The 24890-nt window shown below is 56.1% G+C and overlaps 2 protein-coding genes across 2 annotated transcripts; both read right to left on the reverse strand.

The window, feature by feature from the left end:
- Positions 1-5704: 5704 nt before the first annotated feature.
- LOC137217889 (testis-specific Y-encoded protein 1-like) lies at positions 5705-9567 on the reverse strand. Its single transcript, XM_067724889.1, has 6 exons — positions 9013-9567; positions 7796-7873; positions 7496-7607; positions 7241-7386; positions 7056-7125; positions 5705-5793 (listed from the first exon to the last, which is right to left on the reverse strand). The coding sequence occupies exons 1-6, from the start codon at positions 9565-9567 to the stop codon at positions 5705-5707; spliced, it is 1050 nt and encodes a 349-aa protein (XP_067580990.1).
- A 5237-nt stretch (positions 9568-14804) lies between these two features.
- LOC137217890 (testis-specific Y-encoded protein 1-like) lies at positions 14805-18673 on the reverse strand. Its single transcript, XM_067724890.1, has 6 exons — positions 18119-18673; positions 16896-16973; positions 16596-16707; positions 16341-16486; positions 16156-16225; positions 14805-14893 (listed from the first exon to the last, which is right to left on the reverse strand). Exons 1-6 carry the CDS (start codon positions 18671-18673, stop codon positions 14805-14807), a joined length of 1050 nt encoding a protein of 349 aa, XP_067580991.1.
- Positions 18674-24890: the final 6217 nt, after the last annotated feature.

The following is a 24890-nucleotide window of genomic DNA, read 5'->3' on the forward strand; positions in this document are numbered from 1 at the left end:
AGATATTAAAAATAACACTCAGTTATGTACCAAATGTTCTTTACAAAGGAAAAGTTTAAGTTGTTTTCTTTAATTGATCCTTGATTACTACTAAAACAAAAATGTTGGTTTGGGGGGAAGAGGCATATATTAACTTTCCCTTTATGAATATTCAGAGAAAATGACAACATGGAATTATTCAAAGTACTTTCATAGTTGTTAATGTTAGTTGAAAAGTAGAAGTTGTGTTTAAAATGTAATGCTCAGAATTTTCAGAGTAAAAAAATTTCATGAAATATTTCTTGTTAATTATACTGTTGAGTTAAGCATAAAACTTTTGTTTGGAGGATGAATTGTGCTGTTTGCCTAAACTTTTCCTTTGTGTCTTTGAACATGAATGTATTCAAAATTAAGCAATGTGTTATTTCTCCATCGCAAGCTGTGACTGTTCTCCAGTTAGGCTAAACAAATTACATGTTCCTTTTTGAAAGCTTAAACATATAAAAGGTTTGAGAAGTCTCCAAAAAGGCTGAAAAACAATGTTTACATTATTACTGACATTCTATGTGCCTTTATCCTTTTAAAGCAAGAGTATAGGGCTTCCCTGGTGGCGCAGTGGTTGAGATTCTGCCTGCTAAAGCAGGGAACACGGGTTCGAGCCCTGGTCTGGGAGGATCCCACGTGCCACGGGGCAGCTAGGCCCGTGAGCCACAACTACTGAGCCTGCGCGTCTGGAGCCTGTGCTCCGCAACCAAAAGAGGCCGCGATAGTGAGAGCCCCGCACACCGCGATGAAGAGTGGCCCCCGCTTGTCACAGCTAGAGAAAGCCCTCGCACAGAAACGAAGACCCAACACAGCCATAAATAAATTAATTAATAAATAAACTCCTACCCCCAACATCTCCTTTAAAAAAAAAAAGCAATAGTATGAATGAAAGGAAAATTTACACATGTGAATGTAATGAGTTTAAGAAATCTTGAGGTTAAGTATCTATTTTCTGATCCATATTCAAGTGGCAGATGACCAACGTGGGAATAATGATAATAAAACCAATTTTCCACTAAATGTAAATGGAACCAGTTAACTTTTCTGAGTATATATCTTAGTGAAAGTTAGTACCCCTGGATTGTAAAACATTGGGAAACGTTTTAAGTACTACTGTTTTTAACTTTATTTTGGCGTGCCTGTGCCATTGGAGCCAGGAGTTCCCGCTCCAAAATCAGAAAATGAGAATCCGGTTTGCCTCGGGACCTTTAACCACTGGGAACTCTCAGAAAATGTACAAGGAAATGCATGGTGGCCGAAGTTGCTGGATACTTTTCTTCCAGGGGACAGAGAGCCCGAAGCTCTGTGGCATGAGAGGGGAGTGTCCGGCAAACCCAGCTCTGTGCTCGACTTGAATTCCTTTGCTCAAGAGCAGAAAAGCCACGCAGTGAAGAGCTCCGTCTGAGTGTCTGTCTCCCCTCTGTCTTTCTCTCTCTCTCTCTGTGTGTGTGTGTGTGTGTGTGTGTGTGTGTGTGTCCCACTCTCCTGGGATCCCCTCTGGATGCTTAAACTCTCCGAGAAATTCTACCTTGCCTGGCACCAAAAGACCTCTCCTCGTGTGTGATTGGCACCACGGGTTCTCGGACTTTGTGTGACCACACGTTTGCATAGTGCCTTTCAAACGCTTGAGTGGCAGGCAGAAATTGCCTTTCTGCTAGCCAACATAAGGTGACAAGCGTCCCTCCGGGAACGGACATTGACACATGGCACAAGACGAAGTTGACTTGGCCATGCTGTGTTTTGAGAGACCGAGAGAGGGACGACACGCTTTGGTGGCACTGGGGAACGCCAGAAACTTTATTTGGACACGTGCGCACACACTGAATACTCCTGAGCCACAAGGGTTGTCAGAACATTAGAGTGATGTCTTAAACCAGCAAAATCAGTGTGAGGCAGTCGGTTATGCCTCGGTGTGGGTCGGTGTGCCAAACCTTACGAAAAAAAGGCCAGGTGTTTCTCAAGGGCCTACACAGGGCTGGGGGAAAGGTTGCTCGTGCACTGGAGAAGGAGATAAAGGTGGCTGTAGCTGAGATGGGAGTGGGGCTGGAGGGGTGGGGGGTGGGTCTTTCCTCTTTGGGCCTGGGCATCGGGCCCTTTATGATTCTCATGTACTTTACATCCTCCCTGTCCTTCCACAGGTGCTTTCTTCCTCCCTCTAGTCTCAGCCCCTGGTCGAGAGTGCTGGCGTGTGATGCCACTTACACTTTGCTCCACGGGTGGTATCTCTGGGCTGGATTCCCTGGCCTGGGGGCTTCAACTGGCCCACAGTTTACGTACGTTCTCTGAGCTCTTTAAGCTTTTCCACGTCCCCGCGTCCATCCCAACGTCCACGCATGCATGACAGTAGTCGTGCCTATTCCTGAGCACGCACGTGCATCACGTGCCCCCCTACTCCCCCCACACACACACCACACACGGGCAGGTACCTGAGCAGAACTCTACACGTACGTGTTTCCACGAGAAAGGATTTTGGTCAGCGCCCCCTTGTTTACTGTCCCAGTTGTTTTCTGTCCCCGCCTCCCCTCTGTGGATCTAGCCCATGTGCACATTTAGCTCCACGGGTTGTTCTTGGAACGATTGCCTGCTTACGGGACGGTGTGGTTGAAAGTGGGCGCAGTGGGAGCTGAGTCACGTGCACCTGTGTTCTGTTTCCTCCCGGTTGCCTTGGACAGGGTGACTGTGGGGAGCACGCAGGCTCGATTCCATTCCCCGTGCCCCTGTCCGTGGCACCATACAGGAAGACAAGGTGCTAGGGGCCCAGCCGACTTGGGACACGCTTTCCTCTTCCTGGAGCTCTCAGGTTGGTTCGCGTGTCCCCGGGCCGTCTGCTTAGAGAGGTGCTCCAGGGCTCCCTTTGCTCTGTAGGTGTTTGCCCTCAGCTGGTTTCTCTTTCCCCCTCAGGCAGCTGTGGAAGGCCACTGGGAACCAGTTCGTGACTACGTGCGTGCTACAATGTCCTGAAGGTGGACGCAGCACTTGGGTGAAGAAATTAGGCTCTGAAGGTGAGGCTGAAAAGATGAGGTGGGCTCCCTTCCCGTCTGCCCTGTTTACTGCTAAACACGCACAGGGCCCCCACCCTGATGGCCACCCTGGGAATCTTGCCTGCCCCGGGGGCCAGCGTCAACCCGTCCCTGGTGCAGAAAGCAGCACCCTCTTCATTCGCCGGGAGGCCCTCTGCCCACTCGGGGCCTCACTGACTTCGTCAAGGACAAGGCTACCTTTCCGTTCCTCTCGGTAGCTCTGTGTTGGCCGAGCCTACCGCTCGGCTGTAGGTCCGCTGACCCCCTGGTAACGGGTTGGCCAGGTGACACCGAAGAGCCTGACCTAGAAACCAGGGGCCCTGCCAGTGTCACCTGGGGCAGAGCTCCTTCAGGTTCTGTGTGATACACAGAGAGAATGTGCCCCCAGCGGCACCGGGCAGAGACGTGCCAGGAGAGAAGGGCATAGGGACCGGAGGATGTGATCGCTTTAGACAGGCAGCGAGGCGGGATATCTGACAGAGGGGCTCCTGGCCGCAGTCAGAGAAAGAGACACGAGCTCATGCGCGGAAATGGCAGGGCCCCCAACACGGGCAGGGCCGAGCTTAGAAGCTGCCTCGCAAGGGACAAGGACACCAAGACCCTGGCCGACTTCAACACAGAAACCGTCTTCACAGAGATGGAGCCTGCGTGCTCCCTCCTGAGTGGATGAGGGAGATCCCCGCTGGACAAGAAGTCATACGTCTCAGGGCCCCGATAACCCGATATGCCAAGGGACGACGCGGTGAGGGACAGCATGGAGGATGTGGGCCCTCCACCTTGAACAACAGCTACAGGGGAAGCCCCGCGTGCCGTGCCCCAGCGGGGCTGACAGGTTTCCACCCTCAAAGTCGAAGCTTTGTTCCCCAGGGTGAATCTCAGTGAGGCGCATCCACTGGGTTGGACCACGAGGCCCCGGCGGTGGGCACCCGGGGCCACAGCGAGCAGTGTAAGCCTTCCTTCCCCACCGGGGGGTGGCCTGACCATTTCTGCCACATCGTGCCTGGGCAGGCGGGCCGCACCTGAACCCAGCCATGGCGCCTTACGCGTGGGTGGCCCAGGTCAAGCTGTGGGAGGACGCTGTCCAACCTTCCCTCTAGCCTTTCATCCTTGCCAGGCCCCTCCCAGCAGCGCTGACCAGGGCAAGAGGGCTCCAGGGACTTGGGCCCGGCTGAGGGTCGGAGGTCCCCCGCTGCCCTGTGTCCCACGTGCAGCCGCAGGGCCACTGCACGTAGCTTCCCTTTGCCTCCACGGTAGGGAACCCTAGGCACCGGAGTGTGGGAGCCACGAGGGAGGCTCCCTTCCAGCTTCAGGATCACGGAGCTGAGGAGGGACAGAGTCCCTGTCTGTGTGTCTGTCTCTCTGCCTGCGGGGACAGCAGCCGGAGCGGGGCAGGCCTTCCTCTCTAGGCCACGGCTGTGTGCCACCCTAGAAGTGTACACCACGGCCCTCAGGGCTTCAGATCCCCAAGGCTGATGCACGGCAGGGCGCAGCCAGTGCAGCTGGGAGGCGAGGATGAGGATTCCTGAAGCTGCCCTGGTGCTGCAACCCTCCTTGGTCTTGAAACAGCTGCGGGGGCAGTGGGCACCCACGTGGTCTCAGGAGTCCAAACAAGCAAAGGAAGGTCAGCGTGGCCGGTACCACAGGGACAGAGGTGCTCCCCTTGGAACCAAAGTGCAGGCAAAGGGGAGGGAGCGCGGGGGACCGCGCTCCACTCTCCCAAGCCCAGCTGCCGCAGAGTCGGTCCCGGACCTCGTGCATTGGGCCAGAGGTGTGCCTGGAAAGCAGCTGTCCGCTCAGGAAGGAGCACTCCCGGTGCCCGCCATCCCTTCCCCTCACCTGCCCCGGGCCACCCCCCATGCCCCACCCCAAAACGGATCCCTGGGCCTCCCGGCCCGAGGTCTGTCTGCTCCAGGGCTTTCTCTTTCCCGAGGCCTGGCGCACAGTAAGCTGAGAGGAGCCTGCCACGTAGCGGGGTCCAGGCCTGCCGAAGGGATGTGCGGATGGAGGCTCCCAGAGGACGAGAACTGCTCACCGGACGGTTTCTTGAGGAGAAGCGTGCTCCTCTTGGGCATTAGTTCCGCTAAGCGTCCCGCCTCCTCCGCTCCCTAGGGCAGGCTCGGATAGAGGATTTTAGCCTCTGTGTAGCAGAGACTGAGTAACAGCTACGTGCTGCCCCTCGGATCGCCGGGGCGGGAAGCAAGGCAGGCGGCACACCTGCGGTTTGGGAAGGCAGGTGGGTGCCCTTCAGCCGCTTCCCCTCAGCCCTCACCTTTGCCCCTCTGCCTGTTGCATGCAGGGATGAGAGCCCAGGAAAAGGAAGGGATTCATGGGCGGCCTTTTGCTCACGAGGGAACGGGGCTTCTCTCTGGCAGTTCCTCTCTTCCCCAGTCAGCAGAGCCTGGAAGCCAGCAAGCCGTCTGCTGCGCCCGCAGGCATTGCTCTCTGTCACTGTCCCAGGGTCCCTGCATGCAAACAGCCCGGCCGCCTTCCTTGTCTGCTCGCTCGCTCGCCCGCACGCACACACTCACCCACGCCGCCACCGGGGCACACAGCGACACGTCACACCGGCGTCTGCCTCACGCGTCCTTGGAACGCTGCCCCGCGGGGCGGGCTGCTAGTGCCCGCAAGGATCCCACGCTCCCACCCTGTGTGCTCAACGGTCAGCCTGAGCTTAAGGAGTCACCTGCCTCGCGTCGTGCCAGTGTGCGCCAGACGTCCTGGACGGAGGCTGCTGGCTCAGGCACGGGCCCTAGGCGGCACCAGGCCATTAGGCCCCTGCAGGCCAGGGCCCTTCCCTGTCTCCTTGCCCTGCCTGCGGAGCAAGTCTCCAGTTCAGCAGGCTCTCTTTCTTTGCCTCCTCCTCCTTCCAGTCCCTGCCCTGTGAGGAAGGCCCTGGGCCTCTCCGGAATCCCGCATCGTCCTGCCCTCCCCACGTCCTCCACTTCCCCAGGCCCGCCATCTCGCCCACAGACAGGGAGGTCCGCAGGCACGGGCTAAGAAGCCCCACACCACTTGATTCACTCGTGAATACTCCACGAACCCCCGTACCTATACACACACACCAAGACAGGAGCACTTGTGAGCGTGTTTATGTCTCTCTGGGCGTCATTCCCGGCACGTGGGGCCCCGCTCTCTGGAACCTTCATTGGCCATCCTTTCCTCGTTTCTCCCGTGGGCACCCGAACCGCGTAGGTAGACACCTCCACCCGTCTCCCACATCTGTAGACGCCTCCTGACTCTGGTGCTCTTTGGCCAACCTCTGAGGCTCCCCCGGCGCCTTCATCTCTGGGTCTGGAGTGCGCCCGACACACAGACACGTACACACACACAGGAGCACAGGGACGGGAACACAAACGGGGCACAAGGCGTCTCAGCAGGGGACACTGGCTGTGTCCAGCAATATGAGACATGGCGTTGGTGGGCGGTAGGCCCGGCCCTTTTGTGGTCCCTTGCCATTTCCTGCCCCAGGTCCTCAATATTGTCCCCAGCTAGCCTTGTGCCGTTTCCGGGACTGTCTGTGTGGTGGTGCTGGGAGGCTCAGGGATGGACGTGAAAATTCAAGAAGACTCGGAAAGTCAGCAAAGAGGCGGGAGGAGACTCGGAATGAAGCTCCTCGGCATCTGTAGGCCTTTGCCAGGAGGGAGGGGCCAGAGGGAGGGGCCCAGGTGATCCCCAGCTGAGGGCAGGCTGAAGCCAGGGACTGATGATTCACACACAGGTGCCTGCTTAAGGAGGTGCTTGCCTCTTTCGTAGACACCTGGGGCACTCACCCTGAAAGTTTAGCTGGTTAGAGTCCTGCTACCCCGTGTGCCCTACAGTCCTCCCGGCTCCACTCTCACCCTCTCACCCGCCGCCAAGGCCGGGATGACCTGAAACCCAGCTCCGCCCACAGTGTGCTCTCAGCCTGAGCTCTCCCATTTGGGAAAAGGGAGAGCCCCAGTGTACCCGGACCACACTCATTTCAGCGCCCAACCCCTGGGCTCCTTAACCACCTGTCCTCGTCTCAGTTACCTGTTCCCGTGGGGCCTTCCTCCCTCGGGTAGTAGCGCAGAGGATTGGGCCACAGGTCCTCGCCGATGATCTGGTAGGGGAAAGGGGCCAGGTCGGGACAGGGCAGGCCAGGCCCACGTCCCTCCCCCCAAGCAGCCGGGGGACTCCAGCGTCACCAACGCTGAGGGGGACCAGAGGCACCCCACCTCAGCAATCTTGTTAGACCCTGGGCAGTTGTGGTCAGACAACCAGGTGAGGAAGTGAAGGCCGGTGGGGTCCTGCCTGTGGCTGGGAGCTCCCCGTTCATAATCCCAGAACCAATAGATGCGAGTGGAACGAGACGCCCTGTATCCTGGAGGAAGACAGGGGAGACAGGAAAGGATCACAGTCACGGTGGCCCAGCATCCACGCCCTTCCCCCAGCCTCCCCTCACCCCGCAGCCCCGCGGGAGCCCCTCCTACCAGCGATGCTAAGGTGATACTCCTTAAGGATCACGTCATTCCAGAAGTAGGGGTTGGGTCGAAAGAAAAACTTCAACTTGCAGTGGTGCCTCGGATGGCCCAGTTCCTTCACCTGCCACGCCCAAGAGGAGGAGAAGGGCAGGAGCTCTTCTAGGGGTCCTGAGCTTGCCTGCTTGGCAGCCACAAACCATTTCCCCTTCCCTTCTCCTGCTGCTTACACCCAACCCTTAAGGACAACCCCGCCCCCTCCCTACCGGCCACCTGCCTCCACCCACGACGCCCCAGTCTCTCCAGACTGACCTCCAAATTGATCATGTAGCTAAGCAGGTCTTCATCTTGGTCACTGATCACGGCCGAAATCTGGGGGTGGTTCATAATCTGCTTTAGGTCAAGGAGGCTTCACATGCCACACCTCAGGGAAGGAAGAGCTACAAGCCGCAGAACCAGTCCCCAGACCCGCCAGAGGAAGAGACTGCGGCAGCAGATCGGCCAGATCCGTAAGCGCTAACGCCCATCCAGCCCTCAAAGACGTCCTCGGCCCCTGCCCTGCCATCAGACGTGCTCTTGCCTGTGGCTGCCTTGGGGTCCAGTGCACCCACCCGGGGAGGGCCTGTTTCCTGAACGAACCTGATCTCTACCTGACCTGTGTGTGCTGGGTGCCGGCATGTCACTCCGTAAGCAGTCTAGATGTGCTGTCGCTGCCTCATGCCTTCTCTTACGCCGTGTGTGCATGGGCTTGTGGGTGTTTGTGTGAGTGCCTGTGTGTGTGTGTGCGTGTGTGTGTGAGTACGTGCGCGTGTGTGTGTGTTCAAAGACGAAGCCTTGGGCCTTTGCCCTGTTTCCTGTCTTCAGAAGGGCCTGCGTGGGTGTGTCTGGAGCTCTGCAGGACTCACAGGGTCCACGGGGAGGTCAGGGGCGTGCCTGCGCCTGTGTGTCTTCCACAGACTCGAGTGTGCTGGTGAAAGGCCTGTGGAGGTAAGGATTCTTGCCGGCCCAAGAGCGTGTCCGGGGTCCTGGTGTCCGGCCAAGGACAGCTGCCCCTTACAACTTCACCCTGTGTGCAGGCAGGACCTTGTGCTTTTGCACTGAGGCAGCTGGAAAAACTACACGGGCTCTGACTGACCAGGACGGGTATTGGGACTCCGCTTGTCTCCTGCCAGTTCCCCGGGATAATGCACACTTCCAGTAACTGCTCTGTGCGAGGGGTGCTCGGGGCTATTCCCAATTGTGACCTTGCCACGGGCTCTTCCCTCCACCTTGGGGAAGTACTGCTGTGCACGCTGCAGGCCAAGACCATTCACCCAAAGTTTTCGCTCAGACACCTACAGCTGTGGCCTCCCTCTGTTCCTGCTGCCTCTTTGGAGCCACTCATGCCCTCCTGTACCCACATTCCTCAGTGCTCTTGGCCTGCACCTGCGCCCACCGCTCCCCCTCCCCCACCCCACCCTCACCCCCGCCGCTCCTACTCCTGCTCCTCCTTCACCGCAGCCAACCCCAAGGGGCCTCTGTAAGGATACGGCTCTGGTCCAGAAGCCAGGGATGCCCTGAATGATGGCGCTTCTGCCATCCAAGTGAGACTCCCGCCGCTGACAGATCCTGCGCTTGAGCCGAGTGTAGGTCCTGCTGGCTTGGGTATTCAGAGTGCTTAGCTCTAACTGCAGGGCCTGCAGCGCCTGCAGCGCCTCCAGCGGCGACCCGGTGATCGTGGGTCGAGGCCCTGGCTCTTCCTGCCCCTGCTCCTGGGGCTCCTCCTCCGGCTCTTCCGCCACCACCTGCTTCCGCTCTTCCTGCTCTTCCTGCTGCTGCTCCTCCGCCACCACCTCCACCTCTTCCATCATGTCCTCCACAGGCAGCCAAAACACCTCCATGATCCGCGCCACCTCTCCCTCCAACAGGGCCGCGCATTGGCGCACCACCTCCCCGCTAAAGATGGTGGCCTCCTCGCCCCACCCATCAACTAGTGCCAGCACCCTACCCACCTCCCGCACCACACCTGGGGACCCGCGGGCCCCTGCTTCCTGAGGACCCCCTCCCACACCTAGAATGACCCCGGGTCCCGCCTCACTGCCCATGCGGACCTGGCTCTGAGCTGGGGCAGCGGCGAAGGTGCGGCAGCTGGAAGCTCAGCACGAGGGCCGCACAGCACGCAGGCCTAGCGACTGCAATCACGCTTCACTGCGGCCTGAACCGTTCCCTGGAGCCTCTGCGGTGAAGAGCGCTGAAACGCATGCGCAGGAGCATTGGCCGCCAGGCATGCGTGTCCAGGTGGCAGGAAGGAGTTCCAAGCCACGCCCAGGCCGCTCGGCCCCATCACGACCAATCAGGGCGAGGACAGTGGGCGTCACCCTCGGCTGCCTCGCCCCTCGCCCTGTGGAAACAGGCCGGCCTCTGGGATTGCCGGGTCCCCCCAAACACCCGTTCCCCCCGCCCGGCTTAGCAGCCCAGGTTCCACAAAGAGCTGGCCTCCAGGGAGGCCTCCGGCCTTGTGTCTGGGGTGCCCGGGTGCCCTGTGATACCTATGTGGCCTGTGCCAGTTGGAGCCAGGAGTTCCCGCTCCAAAATCAGGAAATCAGAATCCGGTTTGCCTCGGGACCTTTAACCACTGGGAACTCTCAGAAAATGTACAAGGAAATGCATGGTGGCCGAAGTTACTGGATACTTTTCTTCCAGGGGACAGAGAGCCCGAAGCTCTGTGGCATGAGCGGGGAGTGTCCGGCAAACCCAGCTCTTTGCTCGACTTGAATTCCTTTGCTCAAGAGCAGAAAAGCCACGCAGTGAAGAGCTCCGTCTGAGTGTCTGTCTCCCCTCTGTCTTTCTGTGTCTGTGTGTCTGTGGTGTGTGCATGCGCGTTCTTGTTTCTGTATGTATCTGCTCCCTCCCTCTGTGACCCACTCTCCTGGGATCCCCTCTGGATACTTAAACTCTCCGAGAAATTCTACCTTGCCTGGCACCAAAAGACCTCTCCTCGTGTGTGATTGGCACCCACGGGTTCTCGGACTTTGTGTGACCACACGTTTGCATAGTGCCTTTCAAACCCTTGAGTGGCAGGCAAAAATTGCCTTTCTGCTAGCCAATATAAGGTGACAAGCGTCCCTCCGGGAACGGACATTGACACATGGCACAAGACGAAGTTGACTTGGCCATGCTGTGTTTTGAGAGACCGAGAGAGGGACGACACGCTTTGGTGGCACTGGGGAACGCCAGAAACTTTATTTGGACACGTGCGCACACACTGAGGTGCTGAGGACTGCACCCAGTCGAGGGCCACCACGCACGCATGCATGCCTTCACCACTGCCAACCCGAGGATGTGAATTTTGCCGACCCTAAGGATGCCCTGTGAAAGTGGTTCTGCTCTCGTCCACCTTCCAAATGAGATCACAGCCCAGCCCAGCCCTTCGCCCCAGTCTTGTGGGACAGGGGAGCAGGGGTAGAATCCAGCTAAGCCATCACGGCCATACTCCTGAGCCACAAGGGTTGTCAGAACATTAGAGTGATGTCTTAAACCAGCAAAATCAGTGTGAGGCAGTCGGTTATGCCTCGGTGTGGGTCGGTGTGCCAAACCTTACGAAACAAAGGCCAGGTGTTTCTCAAGGGCCTACACAGGGGTGGGGGGAAAGGTTGCTCGTGCACTGGAGAAGGAGATAAAGGTGGCTGTAGCTGAGATGGGAGTGGGGCTGGAGGGGTGGGGGGTGGGTCTTTCCTCTTTGGGCCTGGGCATCGGGCCCTTTATGATTCTCATGTACTTTGCATCCTCCCTGTCCTTCCACAGGTGCTTTCTTCCTCCCTCTAGTCTCAGCCCCTGGTAGAGGGTGCTGGCGTGTGATGCCACTTACACTTTGCTCCACGGGTGGTATCTCTGGGCTGGATTCCCTGGCCTGGGGGCTTCAACTGGCCCACAGTTTACGTACGTTCTCTGAGCTCTTTAAGCTTTTCCACGTCCCCGCGTCCATCCCAACGTCCACGCATGCATGACAGTAGTCGTGCCTATTCCTGAGCACGCACGTGCATCACGTGCCCCCCCCACGCCCCCCCCCCCCCACCACACACGGGCAGGTACCTGAGCAGAACTCTACACGTACGTGTTTCCACGAGAAAGGATTTTGGTCAGCGCCCCCTTGTTTACTGTCCCAGTTGTTTTCTGTCCCCGCCTCCCCTCTGTGGATCTAGCCCATGTGCACATTTAGCTCCACGGGTTGTTCTTGGAACGATTGCCTGCCTACGGGACGGTGTGGTTGAAAGTGGGCGCAGTGGGAGCTGAGTCACGTGCACCTGTGTTCTGTTTCCTCCCGGTTGCCTTCGACAGGTTGACCGTGGGGAGCACGCAGGCTCGATTCCATTCCCCGTGCCCCTGTCTGTGGCACCATACAGGAAGACAAGGTGCTAGGGGCCCAGCCGACTTGGGACACGCTTTCCTCTTCCTGGAGCTCTCAGGTTGGTTCGCGTGTCCCCGGGCCGTCTGCTTAGAGAGGTGCTCCAGGGCTCCCTTTGCTCTGTAGGTGTTTGCCCTCAGCTGGTTTCTCTTTCCCCCTCAGGCAGCTGTGGAAGGCCACTGGGAACCAGTTCGTGACTACGTGCATGCTACAATGTCCTGAAGGTGGACGCAGCACTTGGGTGAAGAAATTAGGCTCTGAAGGTGAGGCTGAAAAGATGAGGTGGGCTCCCTTCCCGTCTGCCCTGTTTACTGCTAAACACGCACAGGGCCCCCACCCTGATGGCCACCCTGGGAATCTTGCCTGCCCCGGGGGCCAGCGTCAACCCGTCCCTGGTGCAGAAAGCAGCACCCTCTTCATTCGCCGGGAGGCCCTCTGCCCACTCGGGGCCTCACTGACTTCGTCAAGGACAAGGCTACCTTTCCGTTCCTCTCGGTAGCTCTGTGTTGGCCGAGCCTACCGCTCGGCTGTAGGTCCGCTGACCCCCTGGTAACGGGTTGGCCAGGTGACACCGAAGAGCCTGACCTAGAAACCAGGGGCCCTGCCAGTGTCACCTGGGGCAGAGCTCCTTCAGGTTCTGTGTGATACACAGAGAGAATGTGCCCCCAGCGGCACCGGGCAGAGACGTGCCAGGAGAGAAGGGCATAGGGACCGGAGGATGTGATCGCTTTAGACAGGCAGCGAGGCGGGATATCTGACAGAGGGGCTCCTGGCCGCAGTCAGAGAAAGAGACACGAGCTCATGCGCGGAAATGGCAGGGCCCCCAACACGGGCAGGGCCGAGCTTAGAAGCTGCCTCGCAAGGGACAAGGACACCAAGACCCTGGCCGACTTCAACACAGAAACCGTCTTCACAGAGATGGAGCCTGCGTGCTCCCTCCTGAGTGGATGAGGGAGATCCCCGCTGGACAAGAAGTCATACGTCTCAGGGCCCCGATAACCCGATATGCCAAGGGACGACGCGGTGAGGGACAGCATGGAGGATGTGGGCCCTCCACCTTGAACAACAGCTACAGGGGAAGCCCCGCGTGCCGTGCCCCAGCGGGGCTGACAGGTTTCCACCCTCAAAGTCGAAGCTTTGTTCCCCAGGGTGAATCTCAGTGAGGCGCATCCACTGGGTTGGACCACGAGGCCCCGGCGGTGGGCACCCGGGGCCACAGCGAGCAGTGTAAGCCTTCCTTCCCCACCGGGGGGTGGCCTGACCATTTCTGCCACATCGTGCCTGGGCAGGCGGGCCGCACCTGAACCCAGCCATGGCGCCTTACGCGTGGGTGGCCCAGGTCAAGCTGTGGGAGGACGCTGTCCAACCTTCCCTCTAGCCTTTCATCCTTGCCAGGCCCCTCCCAGCAGCGCTGACCAGGGCAAGAGGGCTCCAGGGACTTGGGCCCGGCTGAGGGTCGGAGGTCCCCCGCTGCCCTGTGTCCCACGTGCAGCCGCAGGGCCACTGCACGTAGCTTCCCTTTGCCTCCACGGTAGGGAACCCTAGGCACCGGAGTGTGGGAGCCACGAGGGAGGCTCCCTTCCAGCTTCAGGATCACGGAGCTGAGGAGGGACAGAGTCCCTGTCTGTGTGTCTGTCTCTCTGCCTGCGGGGACAGCAGCCGGAGCGGGGCAGGCCTTCCTCTCTAGGCCACGGCTGTGTGCCACCCTAGAAGTGTACACCACGGCCCTCAGGGCTTCAGATCCCCAAGGCTGATGCACGGCAGGGCGCAGCCAGTGCAGCTGGGAGGCGAGGATGAGGATTCCTGAAGCTGCCCTGGTGCTGCAACCCTCCTTGGTCTTGAAACAGCTGCGGGGGCAGTGGGCACCCACGTGGTCTCAGGAGTCCAAACAAGCAAAGGAAGGTCAGCGTGGCCGGTACCACAGGGACAGAGGTGCTCCCCTTGGAACCAAAGTGCAGGCAAAGGGGAGGGAGCGCGGGGGACCGCGCTCCACTCTCCCAAGCCCAGCTGCCGCAGAGTCGGTCCCGGACCTCGTGCATTGGGCCAGAGGTGTGCCTGGAAAGCAGCTGTCCGCTCAGGAAGGAGCACTCCCGGTGCCCGCCATCCCTTCCCCTCACCTGCCCCGGGCCACCCCCCATGCCCCACCCCAAAACGGATCCCTGGGCCTCCCGGCCCGAGGTCTGTCTGCTCCAGGGCTTTCTCTTTCCCGAGGCCTGGCGCACAGTAAGCTGAGAGGAGCCTGCCACGTAGCGGGGTCCAGGCCTGCCGAAGGGATGTGCGGATGGAGGCTCCCAGAGGACGAGAACTGCTCACCGGACGGTTTCTTGAGGAGAAGCGTGCTCCTCTTGGGCATTAGTTCCGCTAAGCGTCCCGCCTCCTCCGCTCCCTAGGGCAGGCTCGGATAGAGGATTTTAGCCTCTGTGTAGCAGAGACTGAGTAACAGCTACGTGCTGCCCCTCGGATCGCCGGGGCGGGAAGCAAGGCAGGCGGCACACCTGCGGTTTGGGAAGGCAGGTGGGTGCCCTTCAGCCGCTTCCCCTCAGCCCTCACCTTTGCCCCTCTGCCTGTTGCATGCAGGGATGAGAGCCCAGGAAAAGGAAGGGATTCATGGGCGGCCTTTTGCTCACGAGGGAACGGGGCTTCTCTCTGGCAGTTCCTCTCTTCCCCAGTCAGCAGAGCCTGGAAGCCAGCAAGCCATCTGCTGCGCCCAAAGGCATTGCTCTCTGTCACTGTCCCAGGGTCCCTGCATGCAAACAGCCCGGCCGCCTTCCTTGTCTGCTCGCTCGCTCGCACGCACACACTCACCCACGCCGCCACCGGGGCACACAGCGACACGTCACACCGGCGTCTGCCTCACGCGTCCTTGGAACGCTGCCCCGCGGGGCGGGCTGCTAGTGCCCGCAAGGATCCCACGCTCCCACCCTGTGTGCTCAACGGTCAGCCTGAGCTTAAGGAGTCACCTGCCTCGCGTCGTGCCAGTGTGCGCCAGACGTCCTGGACGGAGGCTGCTGGCTCAGGCACGGGCCCTAGGCGGCACCAGGCCATTAGGCCCCTGCAGGCCAGGGCCCTTCCCTGTCTCCTTGCCCTGCCTGCGGAGCAAGTCTCCAGTTCAGCAGGCTCTCTTTCTTTGCCTCCTCCTCCTTCCAGTCCCTGCCCTGTGAGGAAGGCCCTGGGCCTCTCCGGAATCCCACATCGTCCTGCCCTCCCCACGTCCTCCACTTCCCCAGGCCCGCCATCTCGCCCACAGACAGGGAGGTCCACAGGCACGGGCTAAGAAGCCCCACACCACTTGATTCACTCGTGAATACTCCACGAACCCCCGTACCTATACACACACACCAAGACAGGAGCACTTGTGAGCGTGTTTATGTCTCTCTGGGCGTCATTCCCGGCACGTGGGGCCCCGCTCTCTGGAACCTTCATTGGCCATCCTTTCCTCGTTTCTCCCGTGGGCACCCGAACCGCGTAGGTAGACACCTCCACCCGTCTCCCACATCTGTAGACGCCTCCTGACTCTGGTGCTCTTTGGCCAACCTCTGAGGCTCCCCCGGCGCCTTCATCTCTGGGTCTGGAGTGTGCCCGACACACAGACACGTACACACACACAGGAGCACAGGGACGGGAACACAAACGGGGCACAAGGCGTCTCAGCAGGGGACACTGGCTGTGTCCAGCAATATGAGACATGGCGTTGGTGGGCGGTAGGCCCGGCCCTTTTGTGGTCCCTTGCCATTTCCTGCCCCAGGTCCTCAATATTGTCCCCAGCTAGCCTTGTGCCGTTTCCGGGACTGTCTGTGTGGTGGTGCTGGGAGGCTCAGGGATGGACGTGAAAATTCAAGAAGACTCGGAAAGTCAGCAAAGAGGCGGGAGGAGACTCGGAATGAAGCTCCTCGGCATCTGTAGGCCTTTGCCAGGAGGGAGGGGCCAGAGGGAGGGGCCCAGGTGATCCCCAGCTGAGGGCAGGCTGAAGCCAGGGACTGATGATTCACACACAGGTGCCTGCTTAAGGAGGTGCTTGCCTCTTTCGTAGACACCTGGGGCACTCACCCTGAAAGTTTAGCTGGTTAGAGTCCTGCTACCCCGTGTGCCCTACAGTCCTCCCGACTCCATTCTCACCCTCTCACCCGCCGCCAAGGCCGGGATGACCTGAAACCCAGCTCCGCCCACAGTGTGCTCTCAGCCTGAGCTCTCCCATTTGGGAAAAGGGAGAGCCCCAGTGTACCCGGACCACACTCATTTCAGCGCCCAACCCCTGGGCTCCTTAACCACCTGTCCTCGTCTCAGTTACCTGTTCCCGTGGGGCCTTCCTCCCTCGGGTAGTAGCGCAGAGGATTGGGCCACAGGTCCTCGCCGATGATCTGGTAGGGGAAAGGGGCCAGGTCGGGACAGGGCAGGCCAGGCCCACGTCCCTCCCCCCAAGCAGCCGGGGGACTCCAGCGTCACCACCGCTGAGGGGGACCAGAGGCACCCCACCTCAGCAATCTTGTTAGACCCTGGGCAGTTGTGGTCAGACAACCAGGTGAGGAAGTGAAGGCCGGTGGGGTCCTGCCTGTGGCTGGGAGCTCCCCGTTCATAATCCCAGAACCAATAGATGCGAGTGGAACGAGACGCCCTGTATCCTGGAGGAAGACAGGGGAGACAGGAAAGGATCACAGTCACGGTGGCCCAGCATCCACGCCCTTCCCCCAGCCTCCCCTCACCCCGCAGCCCCGCGGGAGCCCCTCCTACCAGCGATGCTAAGGTGATACTCCTTAAGGATCACGTCATTCCAGAAGTAGGGGTTGGGTCGAAAGAAAAACTTCAACTTGCAGTGGTGCCTCGGATGGCCCAGTTCCTTCACCTGCCACGCCCAAGAGGAGGAGAAGGGCAGGAGCTCTTCTAGGGGTCCTGAGCTTGCCTGCTTGGCAGCCACAAACCATTTCCCCTTCCCTTCTCCTGCTGCTTACACCCAACCCTTAAGGACAACCCCGCCCCCTCCCTACCGGCCACCTGCCTCCACCCACGACGCCCCAGTCTCTCCAGACTGACCTCCAAATTGATCATGTAGCTAAGCAGGTCTTCATCTTGGTCACTGATCACGGCCGAAATCTGGGGGTGGTTCATAATCTGCTTTAGGTCAAGGAGGCTTCACATGCCACACCTCAGGGAAGGAAGAGCTACAAGCCGCAGAACCAGTCCCCAGACCCGCCAGAGGAAGAGACTGCGGCAGCAGATCTGCCAGATCCGTAAGCGCTAACGCCCATCCAGCCCTCAAAGACGTCCTCGGCCCCTGCCCTGCCATCAGACGTGCTCTTGCCTGTGGCTGCCTTGGGGTCCAGTGCACCCACCCGGGGAGGGCCTGTTTCCTGAACGAACCTGATCTCTACCTGACCTGTGTGTGCTGGGTGCCGGCATGTCACTCCGTAAGCAGTCTAGATGTGCTGTCGCTGCCTCATGCCTTCTCTTACGCCGTGTGTGCATGGGCTTGTGGGTGTTTGTGTGAGTGCCTGTGTGTGTGTGTGTGTGTGCGTGTGTGTGTGAGTGCGTGCGCGTGTGTGTGTGTTCAAAGACGAAGCCTTGGGCCTTTGCCCTGTTTCCTGTCTTCAGAAGGGCCTGCGTGGGTGTGTCTGGAGCTCTGCAGGACTCACAGGGTCCACGGGGAGGTCAGGGGCGTGCCTGCGCCTGTGTGTCTTCCACAGACTCGAGTGTGCTGGTGAAAGGCCTGTGGAGGTAAGGATTCTTGCCGGCCCAAGAGCGTGTCCGGGGTCCTGGTGTCCGGCCAAGGACAGCTGCCCCTTATAACTTCACCCTGTGTGCAGGCAGGACCTTGTGCTTTTGCACTGAGGCAGCTGGAAAAACTACACGGGCTCTGACTGACCAGGACGGGTATTGGGACTCCGCTTGTCTCCTGCCAGTTCCCCGGGATAATGCACACTTCCAGTAACTGCTCTGTGCGAGGGGTGCTCGGGGCTATTCCCAATTGTGACCTTGCCACGGGCTCTTCCCTCCACCTTGGGGAAGTACTGCTGTGCACGCTGCAGGCCAAGACCATTCACCCAAAGTTTTCGCTCAGACACCTACAGCTGTGGCCTCCCTCTGTTCCTGCTGCCTCTTTGGAGCCACTCATGCCCTCCTGTACCCACATTCCTCAGTGCTCTTGGCCTGCACCTGCGCCCACCGCTCCCCCTCCCCCACCCCACCCTCACCCCCGCCGCTCCTACTCCTGCTCCTCCTTCACCGCAGCCAACCCCAAGGGGCCTCTGTAAGGATACGGCTCTGGTCCAGAAGCCAGGGATGCCCTGAATGATGGCGCTTCTGCCATCCAAGTGAGACTCCCGCCGCTGACAGATCCTGCGCTTGAGCCGAGTGTAGGTCCTGCTGGCTTGGGTATTCAGAGTGCTTAGCTCTAACTGCAGGGCCTGCAGCGCCTGCAGCGCCTCCAGCGGGGACCCGGTGATCGTGGGTCGAGGCCCTGGCTCTTCCTGCCCCTGCTCCTGGGGCTCCTCCTCCGGCTCTTCCGCCACCACCTGCTTCCGCTCTTCCTGCTCTTCCTGCTGCTGCTCCTCCGCCACCACCTCCACCTCTTCCATCATGTCCTCCACAGGCAGCCAAAACACCTCCCCGATACGCGCCACCTCTCCCTCCAACAGGGCCGGGCATTGCTGCACCACCTCCCCGCTAAAGATGGCGGCCTCCTCGCCCCACCCATCAGCTAGGGCCAGCACCCTACCCACCTCCCGCACCACACCTGGGGACCCGCGGGCCCCTGCTTCCTGAGGACCCCCTCCCACACCTAGAATGACCCCGGGTCCCGCCTCACTGCCCATGCGGACCTGGCTCTGAGCTGGGGCAGCGGCGAAGGTGCGGCAGCTGGAAGCTCAGCACGAGGGCCGCACAGCACGCAGGCCTAGCGACTGCAATCACGCTTCACTGCGGACTGAACCGTTCCCTGGAGCCTCTGCGGTGAAGAGCGCTGAAACGCATGCGCAGGAGCATTGGCCGCCAGGCATGCGTGTCCAGGTGGCAGGAAGGAGTTCCAAGCCACGCCCAGGCCGCTCGGCCCCATCACGACCAATCAGGGCGAGGACAGTGGGCGTCACCCTCGGCTGCCTCGCCCCTCGCCCTGTGGAAACAGGCCGGCCTCTGGGATTGCCGGGTCCCCCCAAACACCCGTTCCCCCCGCCCGGCTTAGCAGCCCAGGTTCCACAAAGAGCTGGCCTCCAGGGAGGCCTCCGGCCTTGTGTCTGGGGTGCCCGGGTGCCCTGTGATACCTATGTGGCCTGTGCCAGTTGGAGCCAGGAGTTCCCGCTCCAAAATCAGGAAATCAGAATCCGGTTTGCCTCGGGACCTTTAACCACTGGGAACTCTCAGAAAATGTACAAGGAAATGCATGGTGGCCGAAGTTGCTGGATACTTTTCTTCCAGGGGACAGAGAGCCCGAAGCTCTGTGGCATGAGCGGGGAGTGTCCGGCAAACCCAGCTCTTTGCTCGACTTGAATTCCTTTGCTCAAGAGCAGAAAAGCCACGCAGTGAAGAGCTCCGTCTGAGTGTCTGTCTCCCCTCTGTCTTTCTCTCTCTCTCTCTCTCTCTCTCTCTCTCTGTGTGTGTGTGTGTGTGTGTGTGTGTGTGTGTGTGGCCCACTCTCCTGGGATCCCCTCTGGATGCTTAAACTCTCCGAGAAATTCTACCTTGCCTGGCACCAAAAGAGCTCTCCTCGTCTGTGATTGGCACCCACGGGTTCTCGGACTTTGTGTGACCACACGTTTGCATAGTGCCTTTCAAACGCTTGAGTGGCAGGCAGAAATTGCCTTTCTGCTAGCCAACATAAGGTGACAAGCGTCCCTCCGGGAACGGACATTGACACATGGCACAAGACGAAGTTGACTTGGCCATGCTGTGTTTTGAGAGACCGAGAGAGGGACGACACGCTTTGGTGGCACTGGGGAACGCCAGAAACTTTATTTGGACACGTGCGCACACACTGAGGTGCTGAGGACTGCACCCAGTCGAGGGCCACCACGCACGCATGCATGCCTTCACCACTGCCAACCCGAGGATGTGAATTTTGCCGACCCTAAGGATGCCCTGTGAAAGTGGTTCTGCTCTCGTCCACCTTCCAAATGAGATCACAGCCCAGCCCAGCCCTTCGCCCCAGTCTTGTGGGACAGGGGAGCAGGGGTAGAATCCAGCTAAGCCATCACGGCCATACTCCTGAGCCACAAGGGTTGTCAGAACATTAGAGTGATGTCTTAAACCAGCAAAATCAGTGTGAGGCAGTCGGTTATGCCTCGGTGTGGGTCGGTGTGCCAAACCTTATGAAACAAAGGCCAGGTGTTTCTCAAGGGCCTACACAGGGCTGGGGGAAAGGTTGCTCGTGCACTGGAGAAGGAGATAAAGGTGGCTGTAGCTGAGATGGGAGTGGGGCTGGAGGGGTGGGGGGTGGGTCTTTCCTCTTTGGGCCTGGGCATCGGGCCCTTTATGATTCTCATGTACTTTACATCCTCCCTGTCCTTCCACAGGTGCTTTCTTCCTCCCTCTAATCTCAGCCCCTGGTCGAGGGTGCTGGCGTGTGATGCCACTTACACTTTGCTCCACGGGTGGGATCTCTGGGCTGGATTCCCTGGCCTGGGGGCTTCAACTGGCCCACAGTTTACGTACGTTCTATGAGCTCTTTAAGCTTTTCCACGTCCCTGCGTCCATCCCAACGTCCACGCATGCATGACAGTAGTCGTGCCTATTCCTGAGCACGCACGTGCATCACGTGCACCCCCACGCCCCCCACACACACACCACACACGGGCAGGTACCTGAGCAGAACTCTACACGTACGTGTTTCCACGAGAAAGGATTTTGGTCAGCGCCCCCTTGTTTACTGTCCCAGTTGTTTTCCGTCCCCCGCCTCTCCCCTGTGGATCTAGCCCTCGTGCACATTTAGCTCCACGGGTTGTTCTTGAAACGATTGCCCTGCCTGTGGGACGGTGTGGTTGAAAGTGGGCGCAGTGGGAGCTGAGTCACGTGCACCTGTGTTCTGTTTCCTCCCGGTTGCCTTGGACAGGGTGACTGTGGGGAGCACGCAGGCTCGATTCCATTCCCCGTGCCCCTGTCTGTGGCACCATACAGGAAGACAAGGTGCTAGGGGCCCAGCCGACTTGGGACACGCTTTCCTCTTCCTGGAGCTCTCAGGTTGGTTCGCGTGTCCCCGGGTCGCCTGCTTAGAGAGGTGCTCCAGGGCTCCCTTTGCTCTGTAGGTGTTTGTCCTCAGCTGGTTTCTCTTTCCCCCTCAGGCAGCTGTGGGAGGCCACTGGGAACCAGTTCGTGGCTACGTGTGTGCTTCAATGTCTTGAAGATGGATCCAGCACTTGGGTGAAGAAATTAGGCTCTGAAGGAGAGGCTGAAAAGAGGAAGTGGGAGCCCTTCCCGTCTGCCCTAATGTTTACTGCTAAACATGCACAGAGCCCCCACTAAGTGTGAACACAAAGGATGCCCTTAAACCTGAGACAGTATAGCAATTTGGGGAAAACTGCAGGTTTCCAAAGGAAAGTGGGTAGATAAAATCAATCAGAAGTAGGACTGTGAGGTTTAGCTCTGAATGATGGGAAGGAATACTATACATCTGGGGCTCCTTGAAGGGACAGAGTAATTCTTACGGGGGAAACAGCTCATGTAAGGAAGAAGATAAAGAGGGGTAATACACCAAGGGGGGAAGGGAGGGAGAGGGATAAATTGGGAGATTGGGATTGACATATACACACTACTATATAGAAAACAGAGACTAAGGACATACTGTATAGCACAGGGAACTCTACTCAGTGCTCTGTAATGACCTATGTGGGAAAAGAATCTAAAAAAGAGGGGAGACATATGTATATATAACTGATTCACTTTGCTGTGCAGTAGAAACTAACACAACATTGTAAATCAACTCTACTCCTATGAAAAATTAATTTAAAACTAGGTAATACAACGTGAGGCTTATCATGGAGAGCTACAGTTGTAATAGGATCAGTTATATGGATAGCAAAAGTGATGGTGGAGGTGACAGAGATGAAAGATCAGCAAAGAAAGACAGTTAAAATGGTGAGGGTAGAAAGATAAGGAATTCCTGGAAGCTGGGGACCTTGTTCCAGTGTCTTGGGTAGAAGCTGACTAACTCCTGATGTCACCTGCTTGGTGCCATGTTCTTGGGGAACAAGAACTATCTGTCAAGAACTATCTGTCTCATGGTGCTATCCACTCCTGGGCAACAGAGGAGAACACCTCCGTTTAAGGCCTCAGTTAGGGTGGAGTTCTACTCAAGGGTAACATTTACACTTTTTCATTTGAGACACAAATCCTGGGCTGGAACCCCTCCGGTTTGGGCAGCACTGTTGGTCAGGATGATAAAGATCAAAAGGCTCTCAACACTTTATCTGCGTCATAGCACCAGAAAACTGAAAACCAAATTAAGACCTAGGTAAGGAAAGAGTTTATTCACAAAGACGATTGAATAGAAGAACACTTTGATTTCAGAATCTTCAAGTATTTCAACATCAAGTAGAAAAAGTATTTTTTAAGAGGAAAGGATGAGCAAGGGCAGCAGAAACCTAGTGGGACAGAAGCAGAGGGGTGAGCAGGAAGTAAAGTAGGGGTATTTTATTAGAAAATGTTTCCCCTGCCAGCTGATTCTCAGAATAAGCTGTTACGGAATATGTTCTGACCTTAGTATGTTAGTGATTCCCCGAAGTTGAGGGGCAGGTCAAAGTTTAGCACACTGTGAGGAGGAGAGAAGGCTGATTACAGTTTGGTCAAGCCAAGTCAGTAGATATGTAATGGACGATTGTAGGCCATCACATTACTAGAAAAAGACCCACAAGGATATTAATAATTTCTAAAAAATCATTAAATATCAAGTATGTTCAAATTTCCGTTTTTCTCGTAAATGGCAAACTAAAAATGTTTTCAGTTTCACTGAAATAAAATGCAAATAAGGTTTGAACTTTGCAATTGGTTCAAATGTTTTTAATTGTTTTCTAAAACAGTTTCCCCCTTCAATTCTTTATTTTTTTTACAATTTATTATAAAACCAGATTGATTATCCCATATAGTCTCCTATAGTTTGAATTTTGCTTCTGAATCTATCCATGCAGTCTCATTCAACATGTTCCTCTACCCACAATATTTCCTAAAAACTCAATAGCAAAATGTATTGATTATGCTTTGGCTTCTGTTTTATCGAGAACACTTTAAAATTACCAGTTGTTCCTTTATTATTATGGACATGCTTTCTGATTATTACTTTTTTGTGTGTTCACTAAATCATTCCATTTATCATGGCTTTATAATTCTCTTTAATATCCAGAGAGGAGGCCCTTTGTTAGAATATTCTCTAAATGATTTCTGAATGTTAATTCTTCTAAATAAACTCTAAAAATCTAATTGAGAATGCAATAGGTGTAATATGTATATACATGTGATATGTAAGTAAATATGTAATATACATACACAGATATATACATATATAAACATAAATACCTTAATACATATATACATATATTATGAGATAACCTTATAATTTTCATTCACATTATTTATATTATTTACATATTATTTAAGGTCATATGGAAGTCATATTAGAACATCCATCTCCAGTTGCTCAAGTCATTTTTCAAGTATTTCAAAGAATTCTACTGTTTTCTTCTTCAAAAAGTCTTGCACATACCTGAGAAAAAAAGCTTTTAATCTGTACAATGAGGATAAGAATAGCAGTCAATAGGACTGTGGCAATAATCAAATGAGATAGTTAAATTCATAGGTAAATGAAGCACTTTCTATAGTAGCCAGCCCAAAATATTTATTAGACATTTTTATTTGACCAGTTAGTCTGCAGTAGTTATTCCCAGAAAGGAAGGGGCCCTGTTCCTAATTCATTACCATTTGTATTGTCATACATTTTGTGCATGCTATCTTTAGAGGTTACGTCTGTAAACAGTATTGACAACAAGCTTTGTCATCTGAGTAATAGCATTTATTTATATTTGTCATCAGTATACTAGCTTTTTTAGCAAAAGTTCACCTATCCCCTAGAATTGACTATAAATTACGTCTGGGGTTTCTACTTCTTCTTGAATAATTATTGGTAAACTGTCTTCTGTTAAATCATTTGTTATCCACCAAAGATTTCTACTAATTATTTTTCATATCTTTTTGTTAATAATTATTCTTCACTCCAATCGTGTGTGTGTTCTGCCATGTCTTCCTATGCTCTTTTAGGCTTATTATTAGTGAAAATATACGATGATTATTTACTTTATACAAAATATGCAAAGGAACATAATTGAAAACAAACAGTTTCGGGGCTTGCCTGGTGGCGCAGTGGTTGAGAGTCCGTCTGTCGATGCAGGGGACATGGGGTCGTGCCCCGGTCCGGGAGGATCCCACATGCCGCGGAGCGGCTGGGCCCGTGAGCCATGGCCGCTGAGCCTGCGCGTCCGGAGCCTGTGCTCCGCAATGGGAGGGGCCGCAAAGGTGACAGGCCGGCGTACAGCAAAAAAACCCCAAAAAAAGCAGTATCATGAGTTTGACCAGTCTCGAAAATAGGCAGGATTACAAATTAAGCTCAGGCCCCCACTTAATATAAAAGTAATTACAATATTTCCACACTTTTGTTTTGAACCCTGAATTATGCTTTTAGGCGTTGTGTTCAATGTGCTCAGTACATCATTTTCCCTCACAATAACCCTATCTGATCATTCTTTATCATCTTGTTTCTGTAGACTGGGTAAATTTAAGAGTTTAGGTAGTTTCCCCAGTTTCATATAACTACTAAATTTTGAAGCTTAGATTACTTTTTGTCTGCCTTCCTTTGTATCATATTAAAGTACCATATGCATTTTATCTTGTAGACATTCATGTTTCTGTTTAAAATTATTTGAACAGTTCCACTAAAAAATAAAGTAGCATATTTGCATAACAAGCAAAATGCTTCATGATCTGGTCCTCCCCATTTCTCATGTATCAAAAAATCTCTGAACTCTCCCTAGATTATATGGAAATTCACATTATACC

This window comes from Pseudorca crassidens, chromosome Y, assembly GCF_039906515.1.
Source record: "Pseudorca crassidens isolate mPseCra1 chromosome Y, mPseCra1.hap1, whole genome shotgun sequence".
NCBI lineage: Eukaryota > Metazoa > Chordata > Mammalia > Artiodactyla > Delphinidae > Pseudorca > Pseudorca crassidens.

What these genes read in the sequence shown, in the direction of transcription:
- LOC137217889 (XM_067724889.1), bottom strand. Translation starts at nt 9,567, where the DNA reads ATGGGCAGTGAGGCGGGACCCGGGGTCATTCTAGGTGTGGGAGGGGGT. An exon ending in GTATCACCTTAGCATCGCTG is followed by an intron (nt 7,387 to 7,495) that starts GTAGGAGGGGCT and finishes GTCTTCCTCCAG; the next exon opens with GATACAGGGCGTCTCGTTCC. An exon ending in GGTCTAACAAGATTGCTGAG is followed by an intron (nt 7,126 to 7,240) that starts GTGGGGTGCCTC and finishes TTCCCCTACCAG; the next exon opens with ATCATCGGCGAGGACCTGTG.
- LOC137217890 (XM_067724890.1), bottom strand. Translation starts at nt 18,673, where the DNA reads ATGGGCAGTGAGGCGGGACCCGGGGTCATTCTAGGTGTGGGAGGGGGT. An exon ending in GCTACATGATCAATTTGGAG is followed by an intron (nt 16,708 to 16,895) that starts GTCAGTCTGGAG and finishes TGGGCGTGGCAG; the next exon opens with GTGAAGGAACTGGGCCATCC. An exon ending in GGAAGGCCCCACGGGAACAG is followed by an intron (nt 14,894 to 16,155) that starts GTAACTGAGACG and finishes GGTGCCGCCTAG; the next exon opens with GGCCCGTGCCTGAGCCAGCA.